Raw genomic sequence first — 24,792 nt, forward strand, 5'->3', positions numbered from 1 at the left:
GAAGGAGGCAAACAAGGTGTTTCATGCCAGTGACTTAATTTGGGGATTTTTGATTAAAAATAGTAAAAGTGTTTGTTTTGAAAGGGTGGAAAATGTGGTTATGTTCTGGAAAAGTATCGGAATTTTTTTCCAGGTAAAAGAATGATTTAAAACAAATGGTTTTAGTTTAATACCCAAGAAGCTTCAAACTTCCTTACAATGTAGACAGAGGAAGTCATCACTGATTTCAGAAATCTGATTTTAACACCAAATCTACCCCTACACGAGGTGACTTTTGCAACTAATTCCATTTTAAAACCATTACAGTGTGCCCAGCGTCATACAAGGCAGGAGGGATAGGAGGATGAATGAAGTGCCTTCTTGAACTTCACAAGCTACGGCTGTGCCAGGAAGACACGAGTAGTAAAACAGATGAAGGAGGACTGTGAAGATAGGTTACAGTAGTGTTTCAAAAAAATTATTTAGCCTGCAGACTTTAACATGCTAAATGTCTAATCCACGTTTGCTGTGAAAAATGGCCTTGTCACAGCTAGATGAATGACTGCTGAGCCATGGTGGGATGGGGAGAGTTCTGTCCTACTGATGTGAAGAACGGGCTACTCGGATTCAAACCCTTGCTCTTAGCTGCAGTTGCCCAACTGCAAAACCCTTCTGCAGAAATTGTGGCATCATCACGGAGTATACGCAGCACCAGCCTAACAGAGGGGAATGAGTTCTCCAACATGGAACCTGATACTGAGAGTTTAGAACAAATGGCAACAATGGGGAATGAATCACCATATTGCCTATTCTGCTGCCTGCCACCCTAACTGGTCCTCATTTTGTATGTCGCGAGCCACGACGTCGGGGTCCTGCCAGCAGGCCCCAAACCTGAGAGGATTCACCGAGAGTAAGCACATTGAGTCATGCTCAGGTTCAAACAGGGTTCTTCTTCCTTTCACCTTTATTGCAAGATGGCTCTTATTTTTATATCAGGTGATAGTATGAAAGTAAAAACAATATCAAGGACGAAAAACAATCTCAAGGATGACCATACAAGGCCACAATTATGGCTCCACAGAGTACACATGATTTACAAGAAACAGGTGTTTTTTCTGGAAAGCGAAACTCAGCTCTACAAAATGGCTATTGTAAATAATGCCATAAGATGGCAGCCAATCACGGCCAATCAGAACTTACAACATAGCAACTCCTTCGCTCAGGGAACTGCAGTGCAAGCAGCCAGCTGTCTTGCAGGCAGTCTCCCACATTGTAGGTCAGGTGCTTTTCTTGGAAGCTGTATACCCAGGAGGAGGGAGAATTTCTGTAGGGTTGTAGCTTGGAGCAGGAAGAGCTCAGACTGGGTTACTACTTCTGAGTATCCCAAGGCCCAGCCCTGTGAGTTAAATGGGAAGCTGTGCCAGGCCCCACCCAAAGGGCTTTGCATGCTTAGACTTTGTAGGTCTGAGGCGTATATCCTGCTGCCATACAGGGAGATGGCCCTGGAGGAAGCCACTATCACCTCTGCTGGGGCAAGGAGTTGGCCCTGGTCCTGTAACAAAAGGCTTCTTCGGACCACTTCAGCCCATGTGGGCCAGAACCTCGTAAAGGTTTCTTAAACAGTGATGTCACAAAGGGTGGGGCAGGGTGGAAAGTACAAGGTTATCAAGTGGCTACCAGAAAGATCCCAGCAGGTGTTTCACTGTAACCTTACTGACCTAGGTCCTGGTGATCAAGCCTTGTATTGATATGTTTGCACTTCACTTCTGGGTTACAGGGCTCTTTGTTTGGCCACAGTTGTGGCTACTAGGGCTAATGGCTCCACTTCCATAGTGGTCCCAATACCCAGAACACCTGAACTCTTGAGCACCTGGGGCCGAATGTTTTGTTTTTTCCCTTCAAGTCTCATCTCCAAAAGGAATCGCTGCATGCTCTTACTGCCCCTGCGGAGCTGGAGGGATTCGAGTATCTTGGTTCCTCTGTGCCTACAAAAATGTTGCTTCCACATCAAGAGTCGACGGGAGAGCTGTGGCCAGATGAGTTTACTGCTCGATATCAGGGTCTGCACGACCAGCTTGCCGGACAAGAGAGGCTGTCAGAGGCAGTTTCAGGTGGGGATCAGAACCAAGCTGTAGCTTTGCCTCCTCCACTCAAAAGGAAGACTGAGACATCTGCTCTAGAGCAGGCTACAGACCACCAGTCACTTTTACTTGTTCCACCTCCACTGAGTAAGAATTGGACAGCACCACAGTTTGTTTCCCCCCTGAACCTGAAGAAGGATCCAGCTTAGCACTGGCAACTTGCTGAGGAGGTCTCTGGAACTCTTTTATCAATTGGCAAAACCTAACCAGCAGAAACAAATCTTGCAGGATTATAACGTAGACCCAAGTACGGATACAGATCAGCAACCAACTGTGAACAGTGGCACAATCCGATCTCTGGATATGAGCATTACCATCAGCCCTGAACTCACCACAGAGCCTGTCCATTCTGTGGGCCTGCAGGAGGCTATCGTTTCTCCTCTGAAACACCCTGAGGTGAGACTTGCACATCCAGACCTGGGGCAGGCTCAGCGGCCCAACCTGAATCCAGGCATGATTCCACCATTGAACCTTAAATATTCCAGAACTTTTCTACCTACTTCATGGGTCCAATTTTCCCCAACTTTGTAGGAGACCCCATCTCAGCCTCCGGAACCATCTATGGAGCCCATAGCTGGACCTACAGAACCACATGAGATGGCAAACCCAGCACCATCAGGTCAGGACTCAGCTCAGCCTCCAGCATCACCCAGTGTCTCAGTATCACCACTGAATATGGGCTTTACCATCAGCCCTGAGCCGACCACAGAGGCTGACCGTTCTGTGGCCCTGCAGGATGTGACACTGAAACATCCAGACCTGGGGCAGGCTCAGTGGCCAAACCTGAATTCTGGTACGATTCCACCTTTGAACCTGAAATATTCCCGAACTTTTCTACCTACCTCAGGGGTTCACCTTTCTCCGACTTTGCAGAAGACCCCATCTCAGCCTCCAGAGCCATCTGTGGAGGCTGTAGCTCAACCTACAGAACCACGTGTGATGGCAAATCCAGCACCATCAGGTCAGGACTCAGCTCAGCCTCCAGCATCACCCAGTGACACGGCACCACCACTGCATATGAGCCTTACTGTAAGTTCTGAAGTCAGTAAGAGGCAGAACAGTCTGTGGCCCTGCAGAAAGCTTCTCCTGCTCTGAAGCAGCCCGAGGTGATGCTTGCCCATGAGGACCAGGGGCAGGCTCAGCAGCCCAACCTGACTCCTGTCGCACTTCAGCCTTTGGGTGTGGAACCTACTGCAAATCAGTATCCTGCAAATTACACCCCAGAAAAGGCTTTACCTGCGCCAAAGGAGCAGAAGGTCTCCACAGCCACCAGCATATGTGAGCTCTGTACCTGCGAAAATGAGACCCTGTCGTGTACTGGTCTCCACCCAAAGCAGAGGCTGCGCCAAGTGCCTGTACTAGAGCCGGACACCTACAATGACACCTTCACAGTCTTGTAAGAATCACCTTCCTTCATTTGTACTCTGCGTTCTGCCTGACACGGCAGCCTTTTCTTCAAGGACTTCCTGGGCTGTCCACATCTCCTTAGTTCATGTTGACTAATGTTCTGCTTTTACTTTTTTCTTTCCAAAATTTTCTGGTCCCATTCTCCTTTGTATTATTGTGCTCCATTTTGTTTTCTCCTTATTTTTTTAAATTTAGTACTACCACACCGTTGCTTAACCTTGCTCTTTGCTCCACCCTTTGTACAACTCATTTCCTTAGTGATGATATAACAAAGTGTGTTCAAGAAGAAGTTCTGCCTGAGGGTTGAGTGCTTGTCTCATATATGCAGGGCCTTGGGTTCCATCCACAGTACCCACCTCTAAAAAAATTAGACCTCCTGAGTTTGAACCCAGATCTCTCTCTTTCTCCCTCCCTGTCCCCCCCTCAGCTTTATAACCTTTTGCAAGTTATTTAGTCTGTGACTCACTTTCCTCATCTGTGAAATGAGGATTATGATATTTACCATTTCATAGGATTCTGAGCTTTAGAAGAGTAAGTACCTGTGATACCTGTATCAGCACCGCACCTATGTGTGAATGTTAGCTGCTATTATTATGCAGTCCCTGAATTACCTACAGAATTTACCTCTGTCCTTTGCTTTCTATATATAGCACCCAGGGTGTGCCGAGCCCAGTAGGGCTGAGTACATTGGGAGCTATAGAAGGATAACATTCTTTCTTGAACATGAAAATAATAGGAGAGAAGGGAGGCGAAAGCATTAAAGGGAGCTGGTGTGTGGTTAAGGACTAGGTGTGGATGCAGACCTTAGGTGCTGTGATTCTCCAGAATCTGGAATCACAAGGTGTGAAGGTTAGGGAGAGCTGCACGGGTCAGAGCGAACCTTACCGGGTGCTTAGAGCGGCTGCAGTTGTCAGGTAGAGGAAACCCAGGAAGCTCAGCCCGGACAAGGCATGGCAGCAGGAATGACAGGATGTGATAGGTCAGTCTGCCCGCAAAGCATTGGGTGAGGAAGCCAGGGGTTTGAAAGTGAGACAGCTGGACACAGAGAGCCAGTGCAAGTTTTCAAGCAGGAGAGCTAAATGATTACACAGGAGGACGATGTTAGAATCTATGTGTAGTGTGATCTAGAGGGGACAGCGGGATTCGGAGACCACCTAGAAAGCTGTAGGAGATCTGGGTTAGAGTGAGAGTGGTGGTGATGAGCGTGGAGAGAGAATCCTGTGAGCACTACGTGACTGAGTGATTGAGCGAAGCATCGGGGGGTAGGGTGGACAGAGAAGCGCAAAATCACACGAGGCCCACTGTTTCCATCCTGTATGGGGATGACAGTGGTGGTTGTATCACAGGCGGTGACCGCAGCCGGGAAGGAGAGCCAGTTTGAGGGAGAGAGTTCCGTTTGAGACACTTTCAGTGGTGAGCATAAAGCAGTGAGAATGCTCTGGTTGTGTGGAAATGTTCACTAGGCGGGCGAGCAGATTGATTTCTTCCCTGCCCACCCCGAGAAAAAGTGCACGCAAACTACATAGGAAAGTTGTCGCTGAGGGATAAGGAATGCATTTCCACGGAATTGAAACTGAGCCCTATGTAGTTCAGGCTGGGCCGGGCTGGTCTCAAACTCATGGCAATCCTCCTGCCTCAGCCTCCTGAGTGCTGGGATTCCAGATGTATGTCACCATGCCCAGCTTAATAGCTTCTTCTCAACATGTGCCACTTGTGGATAGATCTCTCTTTTCAAAGAGAGTCGCAGGTATATATGGAATAATGTGAATTCCATACCCTGTACCCTTGTTCACCCTGTCTCCCTTACCCTGTCACCCAGAAGATACGCCCTGTTACCAGCCTGGTGTGTGTCCTGCCTTTCTCTCCTTTACATTTTCCCCCTGTTCAGGTGATGGTTTCGTCTTTGTGCAGTGCTTCCTGCTTTTTTTCCATGCATCAAATCCAAGTGATTTTTACACATCAGCACATCAGTTCCTCTAAGCTTTCCTTGTCCTCATCCTTCCCCTGCCTGGAGAAGCTTCCACAAAGGGTGCTAGGTGGAAGCTTTGGTGGTTCCTGGCAAAGGGTTTCTTTATTCTTGTTTGCTAATGATACACTTTGGCCCATTTTTCTTTTCTGTTGAATTATTCATCATCTACTTATTGATTTATAGAAGAAGTCAGCTTAGACACAAGTGATTTGTTTCCCATTAAGTTTACTGGTACGTTTTAGGTATACAATGGTTACATTCATCATTGGGATCTTGTACCTTTACATGACAGATCTTGGTTCTTTTGTCCCTATTCTCCTGCCCTCCCTTCACCCCCTCCACCCTTCCCTATTTACAAATACTTTTTTTCCATTTTTTCCTTTTATTATATTTTTTCTTTTCCTTTCTCTCTTTTCCCCTACCCCTCCCACTTTCCCTACCCCTTTGAACCTTTTCTTCCTGTTTCACATTATCAATTATACATTTTGATCCTTGTTGACACTTCTAGTTTTTCATACCAGAGAAACGATTTGTTATTTACACGTGTGTCCTATTTATATCACTTAAGAGATGGCTTCAATGTGCATCCATTTAGCTGTAAATGTCTCTGGTTTCTCGTTCTTTATGGCTGAGTAGTACTCCAATACTACTTGGCGGTTTCCAAGTTTTAGCTGTTACAAGCTGCTGCTGTAAACATGGGTGAGCATATATCACTGTGGTATGATTCTTTTAATTCTTTTGGGAAGATACCCAGCAGAGGGCTAGCTGGGTTAAATGGGACTTCTAATGCTAGTTTTTTGAGGTATCTGCATATAGATTTCCACAGTGGCCGCACCAGTCTGCACTCTGGCCAACAATGGAGAAGGGTTCCTTTGTTCCCACAACCCTGCCAGCATTTGTTATTGGTTGATTTCATTCTTTCCGGGATGAGAAACACAAGTGATTTTGGGAAAGATACGTCAAATGTAATTGATTGGCATTATTTATCCAGGAAATTGGACAGACAGGAAGTTCAGCTTCTGAGGAAAGTCTTTATCTTTTGTGCTATGGCTCCACATTCTCCTCCTCCTCCTCCTCTTCCTCCAACTTCTTTTTTTAATCCACATTCTTTATTGTGCAAACTGGGAAGCTGTCAGCTCTGGAAATTTAAAAGCTGCTATCTTACCTGTGTTTAAGTACCCTGGAGATCACCAGGATTCTTTTACTTGTTCTCATTTTTTTCCTACTTATTCAAGGATGTGAACTTTCTTCACAGAAACTTCCAAGGAAACTTTATTCATGGTATTCAAGCAAGGGCATGGAAAACATACCGTTGGGCTGAGAAATTATGAGTATATTCTTTCCAAATACGAATTCAGAAACTTTACTGTAAGATCCTTCTTGCTCCAGAATTTTGAGGTCAGTACTTCTGAGAAAAGGCGTTTCCCCATTGTACCTCAGATCAACCTCAGTTGATTGAAATTTTATGGTTAATAATTAAACTTCATGTGGATTGGGAGTGTAGCTCAGTGATGGAACACTTGCCTATCATGTGTGAGGCCTTGGGTTCAAGACCCAGCTCTGGAACTGAAAAATAAATCAAAAAAGAAAAGAAAAATTTATAGACCTTCTTGGAAATAAACAATTTAAATTTATGTTTCTTTATACAAGGACAACATTATTATTATGTTCTTTTTTTGTTTTGGTTTGAAATAGCAGGTATAGTAAAGACCTTTAATATGCTGTAATGTTCCATCAGGTAACCACTAGTCTGAGTTTGATATATATTTTTCCCCATGTATTTGCCTATATACATATTTATATACAGCAAAATAGTTTTGGCGTATGGCTCTAATCTTTTTTTTTAACACAAAGTATAATATCCCGCAACTTGATTCTTTCACTTTTGATATATCAGGATTCTTTCCTTCCCTGTACATAGAGGGTTACCCTATTCACTTAAACTGCTGCATAATATTCCATAGTGTATATATGTCATTGTGTATTTAATAATTTCCCTATTGATGGGTGTTTAGAGTATATCTAGATTTTTTTCCAATTTTGATTTTTTATTAGTACATGGCAGTACATAGTGATTACATTCTGCATGGGGAGCGGGTACATGTACATAATACTATGCATTTTCATTCACTTTCATTTTTTCATCCCCTTTCCTTTCCCTCTTTCCCCCTCTTTTCATCTCTTGATCCTCTTCCTCTTTGAGAATGATCCATCTCCTTTTTCCTATTATCTATCTATTATTTTGCTCTTTGCTTATTCTTTGGGTTTCTCATACAAGAGAAACCATAAGAAGGGCTGGGGATTTAGCTCAGTGGCTCTGCTGCCTGCCTTGCAAGTGCAAGTCCAAGTCCCAAGTTCGATCCCTGGTACCAAACAAACAAACAAACACACAAAACAAAAAAATCCCACCAAATCATAAGATATTTAAGCTGTGTGTCTGATTTATTTCACTTAACATATGATCTCAAGGTGCATCCATTTTTCTACAAATGACTCAAATTTCTCTTTATGGAAGAGCAGTACTCCAACTGTGTGTAAATACCACATTTTCTTTGTCAGTATATCCATTGATGGACATAGAGGCCCCTTCCAAGAGTTAACTGTTATGAATTGTGCTGCTATTAACATGAGTGTGCATGTATCCCTGTAATGTGGTGCCTTTATCTCTTTTTGGAAGGTACTTAGAAGGGGAATAGCTGGTCAAGCGGAATTTCTAGTCTTAGTTTTTTGAAGAATCTCCATACTCATTTCCATAGTGTAAAATCTCCATACTCATTTCCATAGTGTAAACTCATACCAGTTTACATTTCTACCAACAGTGTAGAAGAGTTTATTTTTTCCCTGAAGTCTTAATAGCATTTGTGATTGTTTGATTTCTTGATGATAACCAGTATTCCTAGAATAAGATGGAGTCTCAGTGTTGTTTTAATTTGCATTTCTGTAATGGCCAGAGATGTTGAACATTTTTTCATGTACTTATTGGCTATTTGCACTTCTCTTCTGAGAAGTGCCTGTTCATTGTATTTGCCCAGTTTTTGGTTGGATCTTTTATTTGGGGTGTGATCGCTCCAGTTTTCTTGTTACCTGTATCATATAATGAACATTCTTTTACATGCTTCTTTGTGAACACGGGCAAGTATTCCTGCAGAACAGAGACCTAGAAAAGGGATTGTTGGCCTGAAGACTGTTTTATTATTTTTTTATTTTTTAACATTTTTTTTCAGCTTTCATTGAGTTTATTGGTACATTTTAGGGATACAGTACAGTTACATTCATCGTTGGGATCTTGTACCTCTACATGACAAGTCTCGGTTCTCATTTTTTCCCCTTATCCCTGCCCTCCCTTCACCCCCTCCTCCCCTCCCCATCTACAACCACTTATTTCCATCTTTTCATTATCTGACATTTTTTTCTTTATGAAGACTGTTTATTAGATATGCGACTTAATTGCTCTGAAAAAATATTGTGCCATCACACTCCAGACAGCTGAATCTAGGAGTGTTCATTTCCTTGAACTTTTTTACCACTGGATATTCTTCATGTTTTTTATGAAGTTTGATTCAGAAAATAACCTTTTCATCTTCCAGAAATCTCAGTGAAAATTACATCGCTGAAGTACATAAGGATTCCTTTGAAGGCCTGCTGTCCCTCCAGTATTTGTAAGTTAGTTAATCATATTCATTCATGGGTTATATGTTATCTATAAAATGAGCAGGGATTTCAAATTAGATGTTTGCCAACATCTCTTCTAGCAATAAAATTCTGCAACTATTTAAATCTGTGTAGATCTCAGTCTATCTAACATCAAATATCCCATATACATTTTCAGTTTTTTGAATTGTATAGACAAGATACAAATAGGAAAAAATCTCCACTTACAGAGGAAAAGTGGTAATAAGACTTGAGTTACTGATGCTAATATGAACCTTATTTTATAAGTGTTTATGTGCCATCTGTTTCTATTTATATTTACCCTGTGGCCCATGGATCAAATCAATACACAGTTTGTTTTTATTCAGCTCCTAAGTGAATTATGATTTTTCCATTTTTAAGTGCTGTCAAAGAAAAAAAAAAACCCAAAAGTATACAACAGAGACTGTGTATGATCTGGAAAGTCTACAATTAATTTACTATCTAGCATTTACAAACAGGGTTTGCAAAAGCTGAATTAGAACCAAAGAATTAAACTTTTGAGTAGTGCCTAAAGGAGAACAAAATACTGTGTAGGCCACCTATGTTCATTTGAATGCCAGTAATCCAGAGGGCTTGGACAATTTAATCTGAGTGAAATGAATACTTAAGTATTACATAGTTAACTAAGCTGGTAAATTTTAATAATATTAGCCAGATGGGTAAGCTACCACAAGAATAGACTGCCAGTATTTCAAGGCAGAAATTGTTATCCCCACATTAAAATAGGTATTTAAAATGGTATTTAAAAATCTCTGCAGCCTTGTCACCAAGGAGGATGTACTTCCATAGTATTTTTATCTGTTTAGAGAAAAGAAGATACTCTTTTCTTTGGTATGAAAGCTTGATTTTTATTTTTGTCTAGGCAGTCCAGAAGTGAGAATTTCATCATCCCTAATTTAGCTATTAGTGATATTTTAACAAACACAGCATTATTTTGAATGTAGAAGGCTTCAAGAAAATGGGCAAAAAGAACCTACATAATATGGCCTAAAAATAGTCTTTTGGATTAGGAAACCTTAGGTCTCAAGGCAGTGGTGGCAAACTTATGGCATGCTTGTTGTTTTAGGACAAAAGATGTTAATGAATAAGGTGTTTTTTTTCGAAGCTAAAACCTCAATACTGAAGTTTAATTACAGTGTTGGCACTTTGAGTTACATAAAATAAGTAGGTTTTGGTTTGCAGTTTGGGCACTGGTCTCTAAAAGGTTTGCTATCACTGCCTTAAGGGAATGACCACTTTGTTACTGACCTTCTTGAGTACCTTTTTCATCTGGGCTCCCAAACCTTACAAACGGTTTGGAGAAAAACAAATTAGATGTTCAGTGGAGCACAGCTTTCATATTTGTACTGTGAAGTACTCCATAGCCTAATTATTTCACAGTATCACGTATATATTCTCCTTCACTTAAAAATGGCAAGCTGCACAAAATATCCCAAAAAGCATATCCCAGCACTGTGGGTGGTACTGGAGGCACAACGATGAAGACAAAGTTTCTGCCCTCTGGGGACTAGTGGGCTCCTATGGGACACAAACCTGTGAGCTCGAACCTTAACACAGCTTATACTGACTGGGTGACAAGTGTGGCAGAGCTGAAGGAGAGCAGCCAGCCGTGAGGTGATACACTATATTTATTCTAAAATAGTTACTTTGGTTCTATTCATTCCCAGCTATTTAGTTTATAAATAGTTTGAGTTTGCTCAAATATCTATGTCACTCTCACACATGGTATACAGTGCATACCATGTGAAAGCAGGTTCATGCTTTCAAACAGTGTATGCTTGGAAGGGATAGGATGTACAAATAACTGTATTAAAAAGAAATGGAGTGGTGCACACTTGCAATCTTAGCACATGGGAGACTGAGACAAGAGCATGGTGAGCTTGGGGCCAGCCTGAGCTACATAGCAAGTTCCAGGCCAGACTGGACTACCTTCCTAAGGCAGAATAAAAAAGCAACAAACCAAAAGGATCTATAGTTGTATATTTCATTTATGGAGATCATGAGGCTGAGAATCTTAGAGGAAGTATAGATAGGGTATGGGGTCCAAAATGTTCGGTAAGAGTCTGAAGATTTAGACAAAAAATATGTTTTCAGTATTATCCATTTTAAAGTTTAGTATTTATTCATACTAATGAGGTATTTAATAGCTATTCAAGCCAATATTTCCCTTTTTCTTTTCCTAGAGATTTATCCTGCAATAAAATACAGTCTATTGAAAGAGGTACATTTGAAGCACTACCTTTTTTGAAATTCATGTAAGTTACAAATATAACTTCATTATATTTGCAGTTTTAAAAACCTCTTTGCTATTCATTTTGAAATCCTTTCAACCTCTACCAAAGATCAGTGTGAGGATTATCGCACAGGTCACAGAGAATCATTCCAGAACAGTGATTCTCGGTCGCTGTGACTTTGCACGCAGGTGACATGTGGCAGCTGTGGATGTTGCCATTGGCATCGCGTGGGCAGAGACCAGAGATTCTGCTAACCACCCCACAATGTTCAGTCAGAACCCATAGCAAAGAACCGTCCAGCTCAAAGTGTCAATAGCGCTGAAGTTGTGAAATCCTGTCCTAGAGAAATAAAGATCACTCAGCGCGTATTTACTAAACATTCGCTGTTTTGTACTTAATGCCATCACATGTGTAAATATGGAGCATCTTCCAGTGAGATTTCTTTAGCATATGGAAAAATATTGACGTTTTGTTTCATCGTGTACTCTGTAAATGGAAATCACTGTCAAGTGATCAATGTTCAGAAAGAGTATCTTTCTTTGGTTTATGTCTTTTCTTGTAGAAATCTTCATTGCAATTTACTCACAGAACTGAGCTTTGGAACATTTCAAGCATGGCATGGGATGCAGTTTTTGCACCAAGTGTAAGGAAATAAATGATAAACGCGTGAAAAGAAAACCTGCCTAAAAACAAAATCTATGTGTTAACTTCATACAGTTATTGGTTAGCTGGGTCCAAGTCCCATATGAACTCTGAAAAGTATGTCTTAAGACTCCATCATTATTTTAAATTGAGGAAACTAAGGTAATGAGGCCAAGAGACTTGTATATAACTTTTTTTAGTGACAGGATATTGCTCTGTAGTCCAGGCTGGCCATATACTCACTCACTGTGTAGTCTAGGCTGGCCTCAAACTCACATTTCTCCTGCCTCAACTTCTTGAATTCTGGAATTGTAGGAATGTGCCATCATGTCTGGCTTGACTTCTGTAACTTTTAGGTAACATACTTGCATTCCAAGGTACTGATCTTTGGCATGGGCAATAGGAGGTATGGTACAAGTAATACTCAAATTAGCATGTCTAGGAGCTCAGAGATGCTTCTCTGATGTGTGAATACTCCTTGAAATTCCATTGTCAGTTTAACTCTGATTCCTTCTCACATGCAGAATTCTAACTATTCAAATGTATACAACAGAGAGATTCAAAGAACTAAGTTTAATGTAATGTTCTCCAGGGAGCAAAAGGTACAGGTGCTTTCTCAGTGCCTGTGTCTTCAAATAGAAAGAATTCCTGAACCTGCCACCAGGTACTTCTCTCCCTAACCACTCAGAATGTTATTTTTTGAAAAGTATGTACTTCTGAAGTTATGAATTATCTGTGTTCAATAGGTAGTGTTTGTGTTGAGTGACAGTTTGAAAAATATAGATTAAAAAATACATTGGGCCGTGGATTTAGCTCAGTGGTGCTGATGCCTGCCTCGAAAGCACAAGGCCCTGAGTTTGATCCCTGGTACCAAAACCAAAACCAAAAACACCATCGCTCTAGCCTTAAGCCATATGCTTTTCTTCCTGCTACCTTTGATAAGAAGTGTGGGATTTATACTCTTTCAATTAAAAATTCTGGTGTTTAATGGCCTGAAGGGGATTTTAGACTCAAGGTGAAAATTCTCCTCTACACCTGATGTTGGGAAAGACTGTCCACCTGTCTTGTGGGTCCAAAATCCTGGTTCATCCAGTTTAAGCTTCCTGGAGGGAGGGTAAGCATGCACCTGGAGCTGGTTAACTTCACCTGCATCCTCAACTGCAGTGACCTTTTCTCTCCCCTCATCAATCTGCTGATTGTCCCACTTGGGAAAATGAACACAGGGTTTGCTTTTGAGGCAGAGTAGGAATGGGTGGTGATGTCTGATTTTGAGGTTTATCTTAACAGAAAGGCAGTTGCTTCATGGAGATAAGAAAATGAGAGGTAACTAGTGTTGCCATTAATACGCACATCATATGACCTGGGTGGAGCTGTGCCTCTCAAGCTAATTCACAGTTGCTTTGATAGCTTTGCACAGTGAGCCAAGTGTGGCATGTACTTGTAGTTCCAGCTACTCAGGAGGTAGAAGCAGGAGGATCACTTAAGCTCAGGACTTTGGGGGCCAACATGGACAACATAGTGAGGCCCTATCTCCCACCCCCAAAAAATAGAAAAGATTGACACAATGGTCACAATCCACAAAGTGTCTGTTTGGGGCCAGGCACGTTTGTTTTGTGTCAAATCTTTCTAATAGACTAGATTAACATTTGCCATAGTGAGATAGAAGCCTATTGTATCTCTTTCCAAAGGGAGGTTACCAAGTTAAGATACCAGTAATTTTATGACCATTATGATTCAGTCCTATGGCTGATTCTAACTTGAAATATTAGTCTTCCCCCAATATTACAAAGGCTTGTACAAATGCCTCAGCTGAGGTGAATTTAATATGAATTGAATGAAGCCTAAGCCCTAGGGCTCCTCACTTGCACAGGCCCTTTCTAAAGTCCTGGTTAGGGCCCTACGCTTTTTGTATGCATAAATTTTGCATGTTTTATCATTAGAAGTCACTTTGGAAATTTCATGAGGTTCAGGCTCCACAAAATCTGGATTCACCCCTGGGATCCAAATAATTACTGTGACAGAGTTGAAAGGAGAGCAGAGAGACCACCAATGGCAGGTATTGTGCAAGTAGGGAGACTAGTTTGTTCACTGTGACAGCTCACAAGTGGTCTGAGTCTGGGAAAAGGGGACGTAGCATGAGGAAGGTGAGAACAAAAGTTTTAAAGGGGAGGGGAGGAGTCTGCTTCTATGAGAATTTGGAGCTGGAGAGAATGAGTCTGGCTCCTTGGGACAGGTGGTGGTTGAAGGCACTCAGGCTTCCTGCAACTGTAGCAGGTAGGCCATGAGGCTGGGACATGAGCTGCTGTCTTTCTTCTTTCACATGGTTTCCCACTGTGTCGGCTGGTGATGGCTGACAACTTAGCTAAGATGTCTCATCCTAAAAGGGGAATGGGCCAGGGATTTAGCTCCATGGTTCCACTGCCTGCCTCATAAGTGCAAGGTGCCAAGTTCAATCCCGGGTACCAAAAGAAGAAGAAGAAATAATACTAAAAGGGGAATGGGACAGGTGGGGATAACTACAAATGAGTGTGGGAAGAGGTGTTGGCCCAGTTGACACCAAACTGGAACGTCTTAAAAGGTCTGGAGAATTTGCCATCGCTCCCCACAGTAGTGATTGGGGCCAAGGAGGTTGGTCCTCAAAAGGAAGGCAAGGTGGAGTGTGTAGCCCCTGTGACGAGGATGAATGGGTTGGACTTACCCTCCACCATAAGTTCCCCAGAGCTCAGCATCCACAATGGTCCAGGAGGCTGCTGTGGCCTCTAGATGGTGTTACTCCTCAGTGGCCAGGCCAAGAAGGTCTGGGAAGGAGCAGGTTGGGCATCCCTTGGAGAAGCGGCAGGGGTGGCTGTTACTGTTGGACAACTGGACTTCCATTGTGGACCCCCACACCAAGAACACAGCTTGGAGGGAAACCCAGGCTGTGGGCATTCCCTAGTCCAGTGAACATTCTGGTGGCATTTGAAATATTGCCCTGAAGGGGCCCCCTGAGTGTGGGGGGCTTTTGATCCTTTATTAGTTACTGGGGTGGCTGACTCTGTAGGGTTTCTCACAGTAGAGACCAGCATCTGCAACTCAGAAATACGCTGCCAGGAAGCACATTCATCCCTGTTACTAAAAACATTGAAAGCAGAATATAATAATTTTTGCTGTGAGGTTTGAGCACCAGTCTCCAGGTTTTAGAATTGTTTTCAATGTTTGGGGATCCTGCCTGATAGTGTGAGTTTGAATTTGGGAGGGGAACATCCATAGGGATCCCTGGAAGTCAAGCTGAGGAAGCCTGTGGTTGTAGCCACAGGACTGAGTCCGTGTATATATTTTTCTGTTGCTGTACAAAGAGAGTGGAATGAAGAATCACAGGTAAATTGGCTTGGGTGAGGTTATATGACTGAGCCAGGTATCTGGAGTGTGGCTGGAAGTCTCTGTTGGACTAGGGGTAAGCCTGGGGCAGGGCTCTGTTTGTTGGAAGAGGGGTATCTTCTGATGGGTAGTGTTAGCTTCACTGTGTTAGTTTTAGGTTTAGGCTTAGGCCTAGCGTTAGGAATAGTGTCAGAATTTCACTTCCAGTGTACTGGAGTGTGGGTTGAAGGTTTCATGTTAGCGTGAAGTGCAGGATTATAGGTAGCAGTGGTGTGGGATTGCAGGTACCTAGGTTAGGGTTAGGGTAGGTTTAGGGTTCGGGTTAAAGTTGGGGGTAAGTCTTAGTCTTGGATTTGAACTAGCTGTATGTTGCAGTGTGGGTATCGTAGGTAGTATCGTGATTAGATTTGGTGCTAGGCTTAGGGATAGTGTATTTCAAGCACCTCATTATTGGACCATGGGATTAATGGATTGGTTTTGGGTCAGGATTAGTTTTTTGGATAAGGATATGGAGGGAACTGAAATAGGTTATTATTGGCGTATGAGTATGGCACTTAGAGCCAGGATTTTTCTTAGGGTGAGGAATAGTGTTGAATCCCAAATACCACAGCATTGCAGTGTAGCTCTGATGAGTAGTGTTAGATTGAGCATTAGGGCTTTGCATTAGGCTTAGGTTTAGGGATCGTGCCAGGATTTCCCTTCCTGTGTACTGCCGTGTGGGTTTGAAGGTTAGTGTTCCTGTAAATTTTAGGTTTCTGATAGGGAGTGGTGTCAGAATGCATACACCTAGGTTATTGGTAGGTTCATGGTTGGGGTGGCTGTTCGCCTGGGTGAGGGATAGGGTTAAAAAGTAAGGGACACTGTAGGGGTTCATGTTTGGGTGAGGCGTTAGGTTTAGGGTTAGAGGTTGGAGTTAGGGGTTAGGGTTAGGCTTGGGTTTAGCCTTTAAAGTTAGCGTAAGAGGTGAGGTTTCTGCGACAGGTTTAGAATTAGGGTTAGGTTAGGCATTACCTATATGGATGGAGTTCAAGCACCTGACAATTGCTGTGTGAGTGTGAAAGTTAGGGCAAGTGTGTTCATGAGGGTGAGGAATAGTGTTGGATTCCAGGTACCTGAGCATGGCAGTGTAGATATAATGGGTAGTGCTTGGGTTGAATATAGGGTTAGGCTTTGGTGGAGGGTTAGGAATAGAGTGGGAATTTCACTACCTGTGCGCTGGAGTTTGGGTTAAATGGTTGGTTTCAGTATCAGTTTTAGGGTTCAGGTCAGGATTGATTTAGGAGTGTAAGTACCTGGGAGTTAGGGTTCATGGGAGGCCTAGGGTTGGGGTCAGTGATAGTGTACAGATTTCAGTACTTGTATATTGGAGTGTGGGTCTGATCGTTAATATCAGCATTTGCTTTGGCCTTAGCTTGAGGCATAGGGTAGGTTTTACAGTACCGCTATTTGCAAACTTGGGAGTAAAGCTTAGGGTAAAGATTAGGGTGAGGTTGGTGTCTGGAACATGGCTGGAACTCAATTACATGATAATTTCAGTGTGAGATTGCAGGTTAGGGCCAGGATTTTTACGAGGGTGTGGTAGAGTGTGGGAGTCCAAGTACCTGAGGGTTGCAGTGAGCTAGGATGTGTAGAGTTTGGCTTCAGGTTAGGGTTAGGATTCGGCTTAGGGTTAGGCATAGAGTCAGAGTTTCACTACCTATGTAGAGGAGTAAGGGTTGAGTGTTAGTGTTACTTTTAGGATTAGGTTTAGGAATGCTTTAGGATTGTGAGCACCTGAGTTAGGGTTGATGGTAATTTTAGGCTTAAGGTTAGGGTCGGGGTGAGTGAGTCTTAGAATTTCTGTACCTGGGTACTGGAGTGTGGGTTTCATAGTTAGTGTCAGCATTAGATTTGGCCTGAGCGTTAGGAAAAGCATGGGATTTCACGATCCGCTGTATTGGAACTGGTGAATTGTGTTTAGGGTCAGGGTTAGGGTTAGGCCTGGTGAAAGGAATAGGGATGGAATTCAAGTGCCTGACAATTTGAGTTAGCAAATGAAGCTTAGGGCAAGGATTTTTATGAGCCTGCCGTATACTGTGGGGTTCCAAGGACATGAGGGTTGCAGTGCTTTCCTGATGGGTAGTGCTAGCTTCAGTGTTAGTTTTAGGTTTAGGCTTAGGCCTAGCGTTAGAAATAGTGTCAGAGTTTCACTTCCAGTGTCCTGGAGTGTAGGTTGAATGTTTCATGTTAGCGTAAATTGCGGGATTATGTGTAGCAGTGGTGTGGGATTGCAGGTAGCTAGGTTAGGGTTAGGGTAGGTTTAGGGTTCGGGTTAAGGTTGGGGTACGTCTTAGTCTTTGAATTTTACTAGCTGTATGTTGCAATGTTGGTATCATAGTATCACGATTAGTTTTAGCAGGCGGCACAGCTAAATCCCCGACCATCTCTATGTGAATGTTTGGTTTGGTTGGCTTGTAGTTAGTTCTTCAAGTTTTCTGTTTACTTTCTAGTCTTCTATCTAGTCCTCCTGGCAGAGAACACGGCATGTTGAAGTATCCAGCTACTACTGTAGTTGTCCATTTCTCCAATTATATTAAATTTTGTTTCATATATTTTAGGACTCTACTGTTAGATGCATGTACCTATATATTTTAGTACAATGGTTTCTATGTTCTTTTGTTTGTTTTTGTTTTGTTTTGTTTGCGTACCTGGGATCGAACTCATGATCTTGTGTTTGCAAGGCTGATGTGGTACCACTGAGCTAAATCATGGCCCTGTTTCTATGTTCTTAATGGACTGAACCTTTTGTTTGTTTGCTTTTTTGTTTGAGACAGAGTCTCGCTGTAATTCCGTTGGCCTTGAACTCAATACGTAGCGTAGCCCACGCTGGCCTTGAACTCACAGCGATCCTCCTGCCTCAGCCTCCCAAGTGCTGGGAATACAGGTTTTAGCAGGAGGCAGCTCTCAGTCAGGTCACTAAAGATAAGCCTTTCAAGTGAGGTCTTCCAAGGAAGGACCAACCTTCTAGGACAAAGGGCACTGGCTCCATTTTGCTCCTTCTCATCCTGGGGATGAGGCTCTTCTTCTAGGGAGCCATGGGCTGCAGTGAGGAATGGTCTAGGTCTGGACCCAGTTAAAACATCACAGATGTCACTGTTCCTACAAAAATTCAACTGTTTTTCCTTGAGTAAATCCTTCTTAGGTTGCTGTGTGCCTTTGGTGAAATTGCTAAAGTTCTGGAAAGGCTGATTCAGACCATTTTTATTGTTGTTACTTCTATGGAGGGATGAATTTCCAAATATCCTTACTCCACCATTTTCACCGGTCACGTACAACTTGATTTTAATCTGTAAAGCTTCCACAACCTTGAGCTAATTAAATGTTTAATCTTGGGGAGAGCCTAGGGGAAAGGAGTTATAAGGCAAACTGTAATTCTCATAGAGACTTTCTCAAATCAGCAAATGTTGGGCCAGAGATTTAGCTCAGCGGTGCTGCACCTGCCTGACAAGCACTAGGTCCTGAGTTTGATTCATGGTACAAAACAGACCAACCAAAACCCCAAATGTTTAAAAAGGTGTTTTTATATCTATCCTCTCAAAAGTAAGGTTCAAGTAATGGCTGTTTTCAACCGCTTTTCTTCACACAGATTAAACATAAACTTTAGGAGCAGAACCGAGGTCAGATTGCAGCTTGACATCTTACTAGCTTGGTAACTCAGGACAAGTTAGATCACCTCTCTACACCTAGTTTCCTCATTTTTAAAATGGGACAATGATAATATCTACCACTTAAGGTTATTGTGAGGGTTCTGTGTGAAATGCTGAACAAAGAATGCCTGGCAGCTGATAGATAGAAGCTGTAGTAACTACTATTCTTAAAATATTCTGTAGAAGTACACTACCAGTTCAAGTAGAGTAACATAAAGATAGATTTTTTTTTCTTCCTGCTTCTTTCTGTTGTTCTTGTTCTTGTTAGCTTGCTCTAAAGAACTGAATAGAAAACATATTCCAGTATTTTGATGTAAAAGTTTGCATCTATCTGCACGTAGTGGCGTGTGCCTATGATCTTAGCACCCTGCCAGGGTGAGGCAGGAAGATCACAAGTTCAAGCCCAACCTGGGCAAGTTAGCAACTGAGGAGACCTTGTTTCAAGATAAAAAAAATAAAGGCAGCTGGGGATGTAGCTCAGTGCAAAGGCCCTGGGTTCGATCCCTGTGCTTTTAGTCTCAGACACACAGAAGGCTGTGATAGGATGATCACTGGACCTCAGAAGTTTGAGGCAGGCTAATCTAGGCAAGACTATGCCCAGTGAGAGACAAAAGAGAGAATTTATTCATTGTGTTGATACAAAAAGAGAATATTCTTTATTTGTTCTTCAAATATTTATGAAAAACAGAGAATTTCAGACACTTTACCAGAAATAGACATGATACAAAAATTCGGATGAACTAGGAAATGGTTTTAAGTGCTTCCTCCTTGTTATAGTTTCTTTCTAGATGTCCCAGGAAAGCCTCCTTCAGTCGTCGGTGGGGCTTTGGGGAGGTGATTGGATGATAGAGGGATTATAGCTGAGGTGGGGCCTGGTTGGAAGAGGCGGGCCACTGGGGCGTGGCCCGGAAGGGTTTATCTTCCTCCCTCCTCCTCGCTCTATTCTCTCTGCTTCCTGTTTGCTTTGCCATGAGCTTCTCTCCTTCACCCAGGCCCTTTCCCTGTGTCTTCCTGCCTTGGACCTATGGACTAAAAGGTGAGGCAAAATAAATCCTTCCACCTTGAACTTGCAGGTGTGTGAGGTATTGGGTCTCAGGCAGGAGGAAAGTTACTAAGACCCACCTCTTAGAGTTTTCTTTTTCTTTGGCTTAAAACCAAGGAACTGGTTCCAATTTTTCTTTACTTTTTTTGAGACAGGGTCTCGCCATGTACTTCAGGCTGGTCTTGAACTCGCCGTATATCCCAGAGTGGCCTGAAACTCAGGCGATTGTCCTGCCTCAGCCTCCCCAGTGCTGGGATTACAGACATGCACCACCACACCCAGCTCATTATTTTCTTAAATAAGTGAATTAGACCATGAATGTTTGAAATTTATAAAGATGAAACGCAAGCACCTTCAATTATGAAGGATACTAAAGACAGAATTTCCCACAGGGTGAACACAGCTTCCTACCAGTGCAGTCACTTGTAGGGTTTTTGTTCTTTCGCCTATTTTTCTTTTCTATCTACTTTTTTCTCTTTTCCTCTTGTTTTTTTCGCCCCGTACCAGGGATCGAACTCAGGTCCTTAAGCTTGCGAGGCAGGAGGCCGAACCACTGAGCTAAATCCCCGGCCCTCCACTTTATCTATTAGAGACCTACATCATCCCCAGAAGAAGAGTGCTTTATGAAATATTCTAAGTTTTATTCATAGGTAATCACAGAAAATGATTTTTAACGTATAAGTTCCATACCAAAAAAAGAATATAAACTTTTCATGTAACCTCATGCATATTGAAAATACAGATAATTTTAATTCCATTGCATTTTTCAGAATTCTTAATCATAATCCTCTGACAACTATCGAAGATTCATCTCTTTTGAAATTACCAGCATTAAAATATCTGTAAGTATTACAATTAATTCTGTATCCCATAATATGACTTCTGCTCTTCTTGCCTCCTTCCATCAGTGGTTAAGTATTGTACTTTGATTCTGAAAGTCATAATTTTAATTTTAATCGGGTTCTTGGCCAAGAAAAGGACTAAGATGTATGATGAGCAAAAGACTTGGGACAGAGCAGCGTCGAGGAACACAGTAGATGTGGGACACGTACACGGATGTAGGAACATCATTTACCCCAGAGAGCATAGTGGAATTGTTATTAAAAATAAAAAATAGAAAGCGAGGGAAGTGAATGCAGTATAAAAAGGCGAAGGAAGATGATGATGAAAAAGAGATGTAGCGTCTACTCTGCAATGCCAAGGTCATTAATTTGGCGATGAAAAGACTAAATTTGAATTTCTTCATGAAGAGCTCTCTGGGATTATATTTTATGATAAGCTCATGTGTTGGCTTGTTTTAGTAGAAGGCAAAATTGAAATAAAGGCATGTCCTTGAAATACCTGCTTAAGTACAGAATACTTGTGTTGGGGTCCTCATTTGTCTGGGCTTTCTTCTCCAGAGACTTGGGACAAACTCACGTGTCATTGACAGCACTTGAGAACATCCTCACATGGGCTCTGGAATTAGAAACACTGTAAGTGAGTTTTTTCTTAGATTTCTTTGACTTAGATTTGTTGTTGTTAGGTTTGTTTTACTGTTTTCTTAAGTCAGGGGTATTGATGTATGATGTCCATGTAATAAAATTCACAAGCTGGAAGTAGGCCGAGGAGTTTGTATAGTTATGTAACCACCACCCTATTCCTGCTGTAAAACATTTGAGTCCCCTTCAAGAGATAGCTATCGTCTTTTGCAGTCAGTTCACTCTTCTCACCTCCAGCTCCTGGAATCCGCTGATCTGATTTCTGCCCCTATGGTTCTTCATTTTCCCAGAAGGTCTTATAAATGAGATCATGTAGTGCGTAGCCTTTTGTGTTGTGCTTTTATTCACATAGCATAACCACTGGTATATCCCATCCATCCGCAGGGAAGCAGGAGTGGCTATCGCAGCTGGGCGTGGTGGTGTATGCCTGTAATGCTGGCACTCTGGGAGGCTGAGGCAGGAGGATGGCAGGTTTGAACTTTGCCTAGGTATCTTTCTGAAATAGTGTGACCCTGTCTCAAAATAAAAAGGAATAAATAAATTTAAAAGGCAGGACACCAAAGAGGGGCTGGAGATGTAGCTCAGTGTGAATGCCCTGGGTTTAATCCCCAGTACCACCAATTAAAAACAAAGAAAAGAGTTACCATGTCTTCTTTACTTGATCTTTATATTTCAGTTTTTAAAAAACCGCAGCCTTTTTACTACAGTGTATTGTATGCACTGTGATTTAAGTGTGCATTTCTTTACCAGCTAATGATATTGAGTATTTTTTATATGTGCAGATATCTTTTTTTTTTAAGTACTAGGGCTTTCTTACTGAGCTAAGGACCCCACACACATACACATTCTCTCTCTCTACTTTTTAAAATTATTTTGAAACAAGGTCTCACCAAGTAGTTTAGTTATCCAGACTGGGCTTGGATTTGTGAACTTCCTACCTCAGTTTCCCAGAGTGCCAGATCAGAAGAATCGAAAAACAGAAGTTTTAAATTTTAAAAATTTTGATGAAATGCAATTTAGCAAAACTTTTCTCGTATGATTTGTGCTTTCTTATATCTTACCTAAGAAATTTCTCTTTTTAAAATTTTTATTTGATTTGTTTATTTACTTATTGGTACTGGTACTCAGGACCTTGTACTCGCCATGAGCTAAATCCCTGGCCCAGAAATGTCTTTCTTAAGAACTCACTGTTTAATTCACACTTGTAAGATTTTCTGTTTTGATTGCTTCCAGAATTTTACTGTATAACTGTATGGTTACATTTAAGTCCATGATTTATTTTTAAGTTTTAATGTTTTGGTGGTACTGGGGATTAAACCCTGGCGCTTTGCACTGAGTTCCATCCCCAGCACTTTTTTATTGTTTAGTTTTGAGACAAGATCTCACTAAGTGGCTGATTTTCCCAGACGCCTAGGCTCAAATTTATAATCCTCCTGCCTCAGCTTCTGAGTGTTGGGATTACAGTTAGGACTGTCATCTATTGTGAGTTAACTTTCATGTATAGTATGAGGTATTTTATTTTTCTATTGTAGAGTTTAAAATTTTTTTCTGTAATGCCCTGTCATGAAGGTTTTGTTTTTTATTTTGAGACAGGGTCTCGCTGTGTAGTTCATACCGGCCTTGAAACTCACTGTGTAACCCAGGCTGTCCTCGAACTCACAGTGATCCTCCTGCCTCAGCCTCCCAAGTGCTAAGATTACAGGCATGTGCCACCATGCCCAGCTGCAGTGGCTTTTATACCATTGGCTGCAACTTGAATTGTGCCACCCTCCTCCATGGCAGGCTAACTAGAAACTTGCTGGTGCGGTAAAGTAGTTGAGGGGTTGCAGAAGACCCTTCACGTAGCACTCTGCTCCACTTGTTTTCACCAGGTCCCTCCTCGACTTAACTGGCCCACGCTGTACACCCCTTGCTTTCTGCTAAAGGCTCATCTTCCTGAACTTCCTGCAGCGTCTGCTCCCTTCCCTCCGGTGTCAGCTAGACGCCCTCCCTTCCAGAGGGTCGTTGTGAATTCGTGGACTCCTCTTCACATTGTGCTGTCGCTCCTCCCTCCCTCCCTCCTTCCCTTTCTGTATTCTGTGACACTAGGGATCAAACCCAGGCCTTGAGCACGCTAGGCGAGCTCTCTGCCGCCCCCACGCAGTCCTCCTCATCCCTTTGCTCCAGTGGCCTACATGTGGCCAGTGGGATCTGTGTTAACCACACGATGTGGTAGGAATGAACTGGTTTTTTTGCCCAGAGTAAGGCGTAACATTTACCACTCCTAACAGGAATTGGGAAAGGGACTCCAGACATTGGAGGCTGATTCAGACTCTTCTTAGAAGTCGGCCTTCTTCCTGTGCACTCCCAGCCCAGAGCGACACTCTGGAGTTGAAGGGAGACGCTTCTGAACAAAACTACAGATTACTGTCACCCGTCAGTGCTCATCTCTGCTGCCTTTGTTGTAGGCCTGCCACATGCACTGCTGTGCTTACCCTTCTGGGGGTGCCTCCCTCCTCCTTCCTGTGTGCTAGCAATATTCCAAAGCAGCGATTGCTCTTGGGTTCCTACCCAGCTGCTCAGACCTCGCCTCAAACTCCTTTCAACCCCGTGAGGACCTTGACCTGCCTAGGAACTCAGCTCTCCGTGTTTCTGCCTACAGGATCTTACCGAGCCATCTGGTCTGCTGCCTCTGCCGATTTAAAAATGAAATTGAGGTTGTCTTCAAGACAGTCAAGCTGCACTGTGAGAGGACGTGTCTGATCAGTGCCACGCAGTGTCGTGAGTCTCATCTGCCTGATGATAAATGTGTTCATTTTTGTTTTATTTGCTTTCTAATTTTTAACTGGTGATGATAAGTTTTTGACAAAATGTTTTTTTTTTTCCGGTACCAGGGATCGAACTCAAGACCTTGCACTTGCGAGGCAGGCACAGTGCCACTGAGCTAAATCCCCAGCCCGATAACATTTTAAACAAATGATAAAATTGCTTTACTTTTATTCATTCATCAGAGTTAAACTCCCTAAATTTCTGAAGTGCTCCCCTGCTGACAATCAGGTTCTCGGTTAGTTCTGCATGGATCCTGACATAACTGTGCCAGTGCACAGGGACCCAGAGGGAGGGATGGAAGGGAGGGAACACCGTTCATGGCCTGTGCCCCCTGCTTGGTGCTTTGCCTTCCA

At 42.6% G+C, this 24,792-nt stretch overlaps 1 protein-coding gene and 1 long non-coding RNA gene across 10 annotated transcripts in view; one reads left to right on the forward strand and one right to left on the reverse strand.

Moving 5' to 3' along the window:
- Window positions 1-1,244: 1,244 nt before the first annotated feature.
- The window catches only part of LOC104858980 (leucine-rich repeat-containing protein 37B-like), a 40,171-nt gene continuing 16,623 nt past the window's right edge, over window positions 1,245-24,792 (forward strand). For 3 of the 7 annotated variants that reach the window (XR_004518704.1, XM_033767975.1, XM_033767976.1), the window contains exons 1-8: window positions 1,256-3,516; window positions 6,752-6,823; window positions 9,084-9,155; window positions 11,373-11,444; window positions 11,986-12,066; window positions 20,921-20,992; window positions 21,551-21,625; window positions 24,273-24,391. Coding sequence is in view for 6 of the 7 variants with exons in the window: in XM_033767975.1 (XP_033623866.1) it covers window positions 3,230-3,516; window positions 6,752-6,823; window positions 9,084-9,155; window positions 11,373-11,444; window positions 11,986-12,066; window positions 20,921-20,992; window positions 21,551-21,625; window positions 24,273-24,391 (850 nt within the window). In the remaining variant the exon portion in view is untranslated. Of the gene's footprint in view, window positions 3,517-6,751; window positions 6,824-9,083; window positions 9,156-11,372; window positions 11,445-11,985; window positions 12,067-20,920; window positions 20,993-21,550; window positions 21,626-24,272; window positions 24,392-24,792 lie in introns of all 7 variants that reach the window. The other 4 variants (XM_033767971.1, XM_033767972.1, XM_033767973.1 and 1 more) reach the window with 4 other exon arrangements.
- LOC117287384 lies at window positions 19,347-21,944 on the reverse strand. Of its 3 annotated transcripts, none has more exons than XR_004518707.1 (3): window positions 21,863-21,944; window positions 21,492-21,608; window positions 19,347-19,390 (listed from the first exon to the last, which is right to left on the reverse strand). It is a non-coding gene; the product is annotated as an uncharacterized LOC117287384 (long non-coding RNA). The 3 variants fall into 3 exon arrangements; XR_004518705.1 differs by lacking the exon at window positions 19,347-19,390 and adding an exon at window positions 19,885-20,137; XR_004518706.1 differs by lacking the exon at window positions 19,347-19,390 and adding an exon at window positions 21,004-21,081.

Source organism: Fukomys damarensis, unplaced genomic scaffold, assembly GCF_012274545.1.
Source record: "Fukomys damarensis isolate Sample0158 unplaced genomic scaffold, DMR_v1.0_HiC HiC_scaffold_23, whole genome shotgun sequence".
Classification (NCBI taxonomy): domain Eukaryota; kingdom Metazoa; phylum Chordata; class Mammalia; order Rodentia; family Bathyergidae; genus Fukomys; species Fukomys damarensis.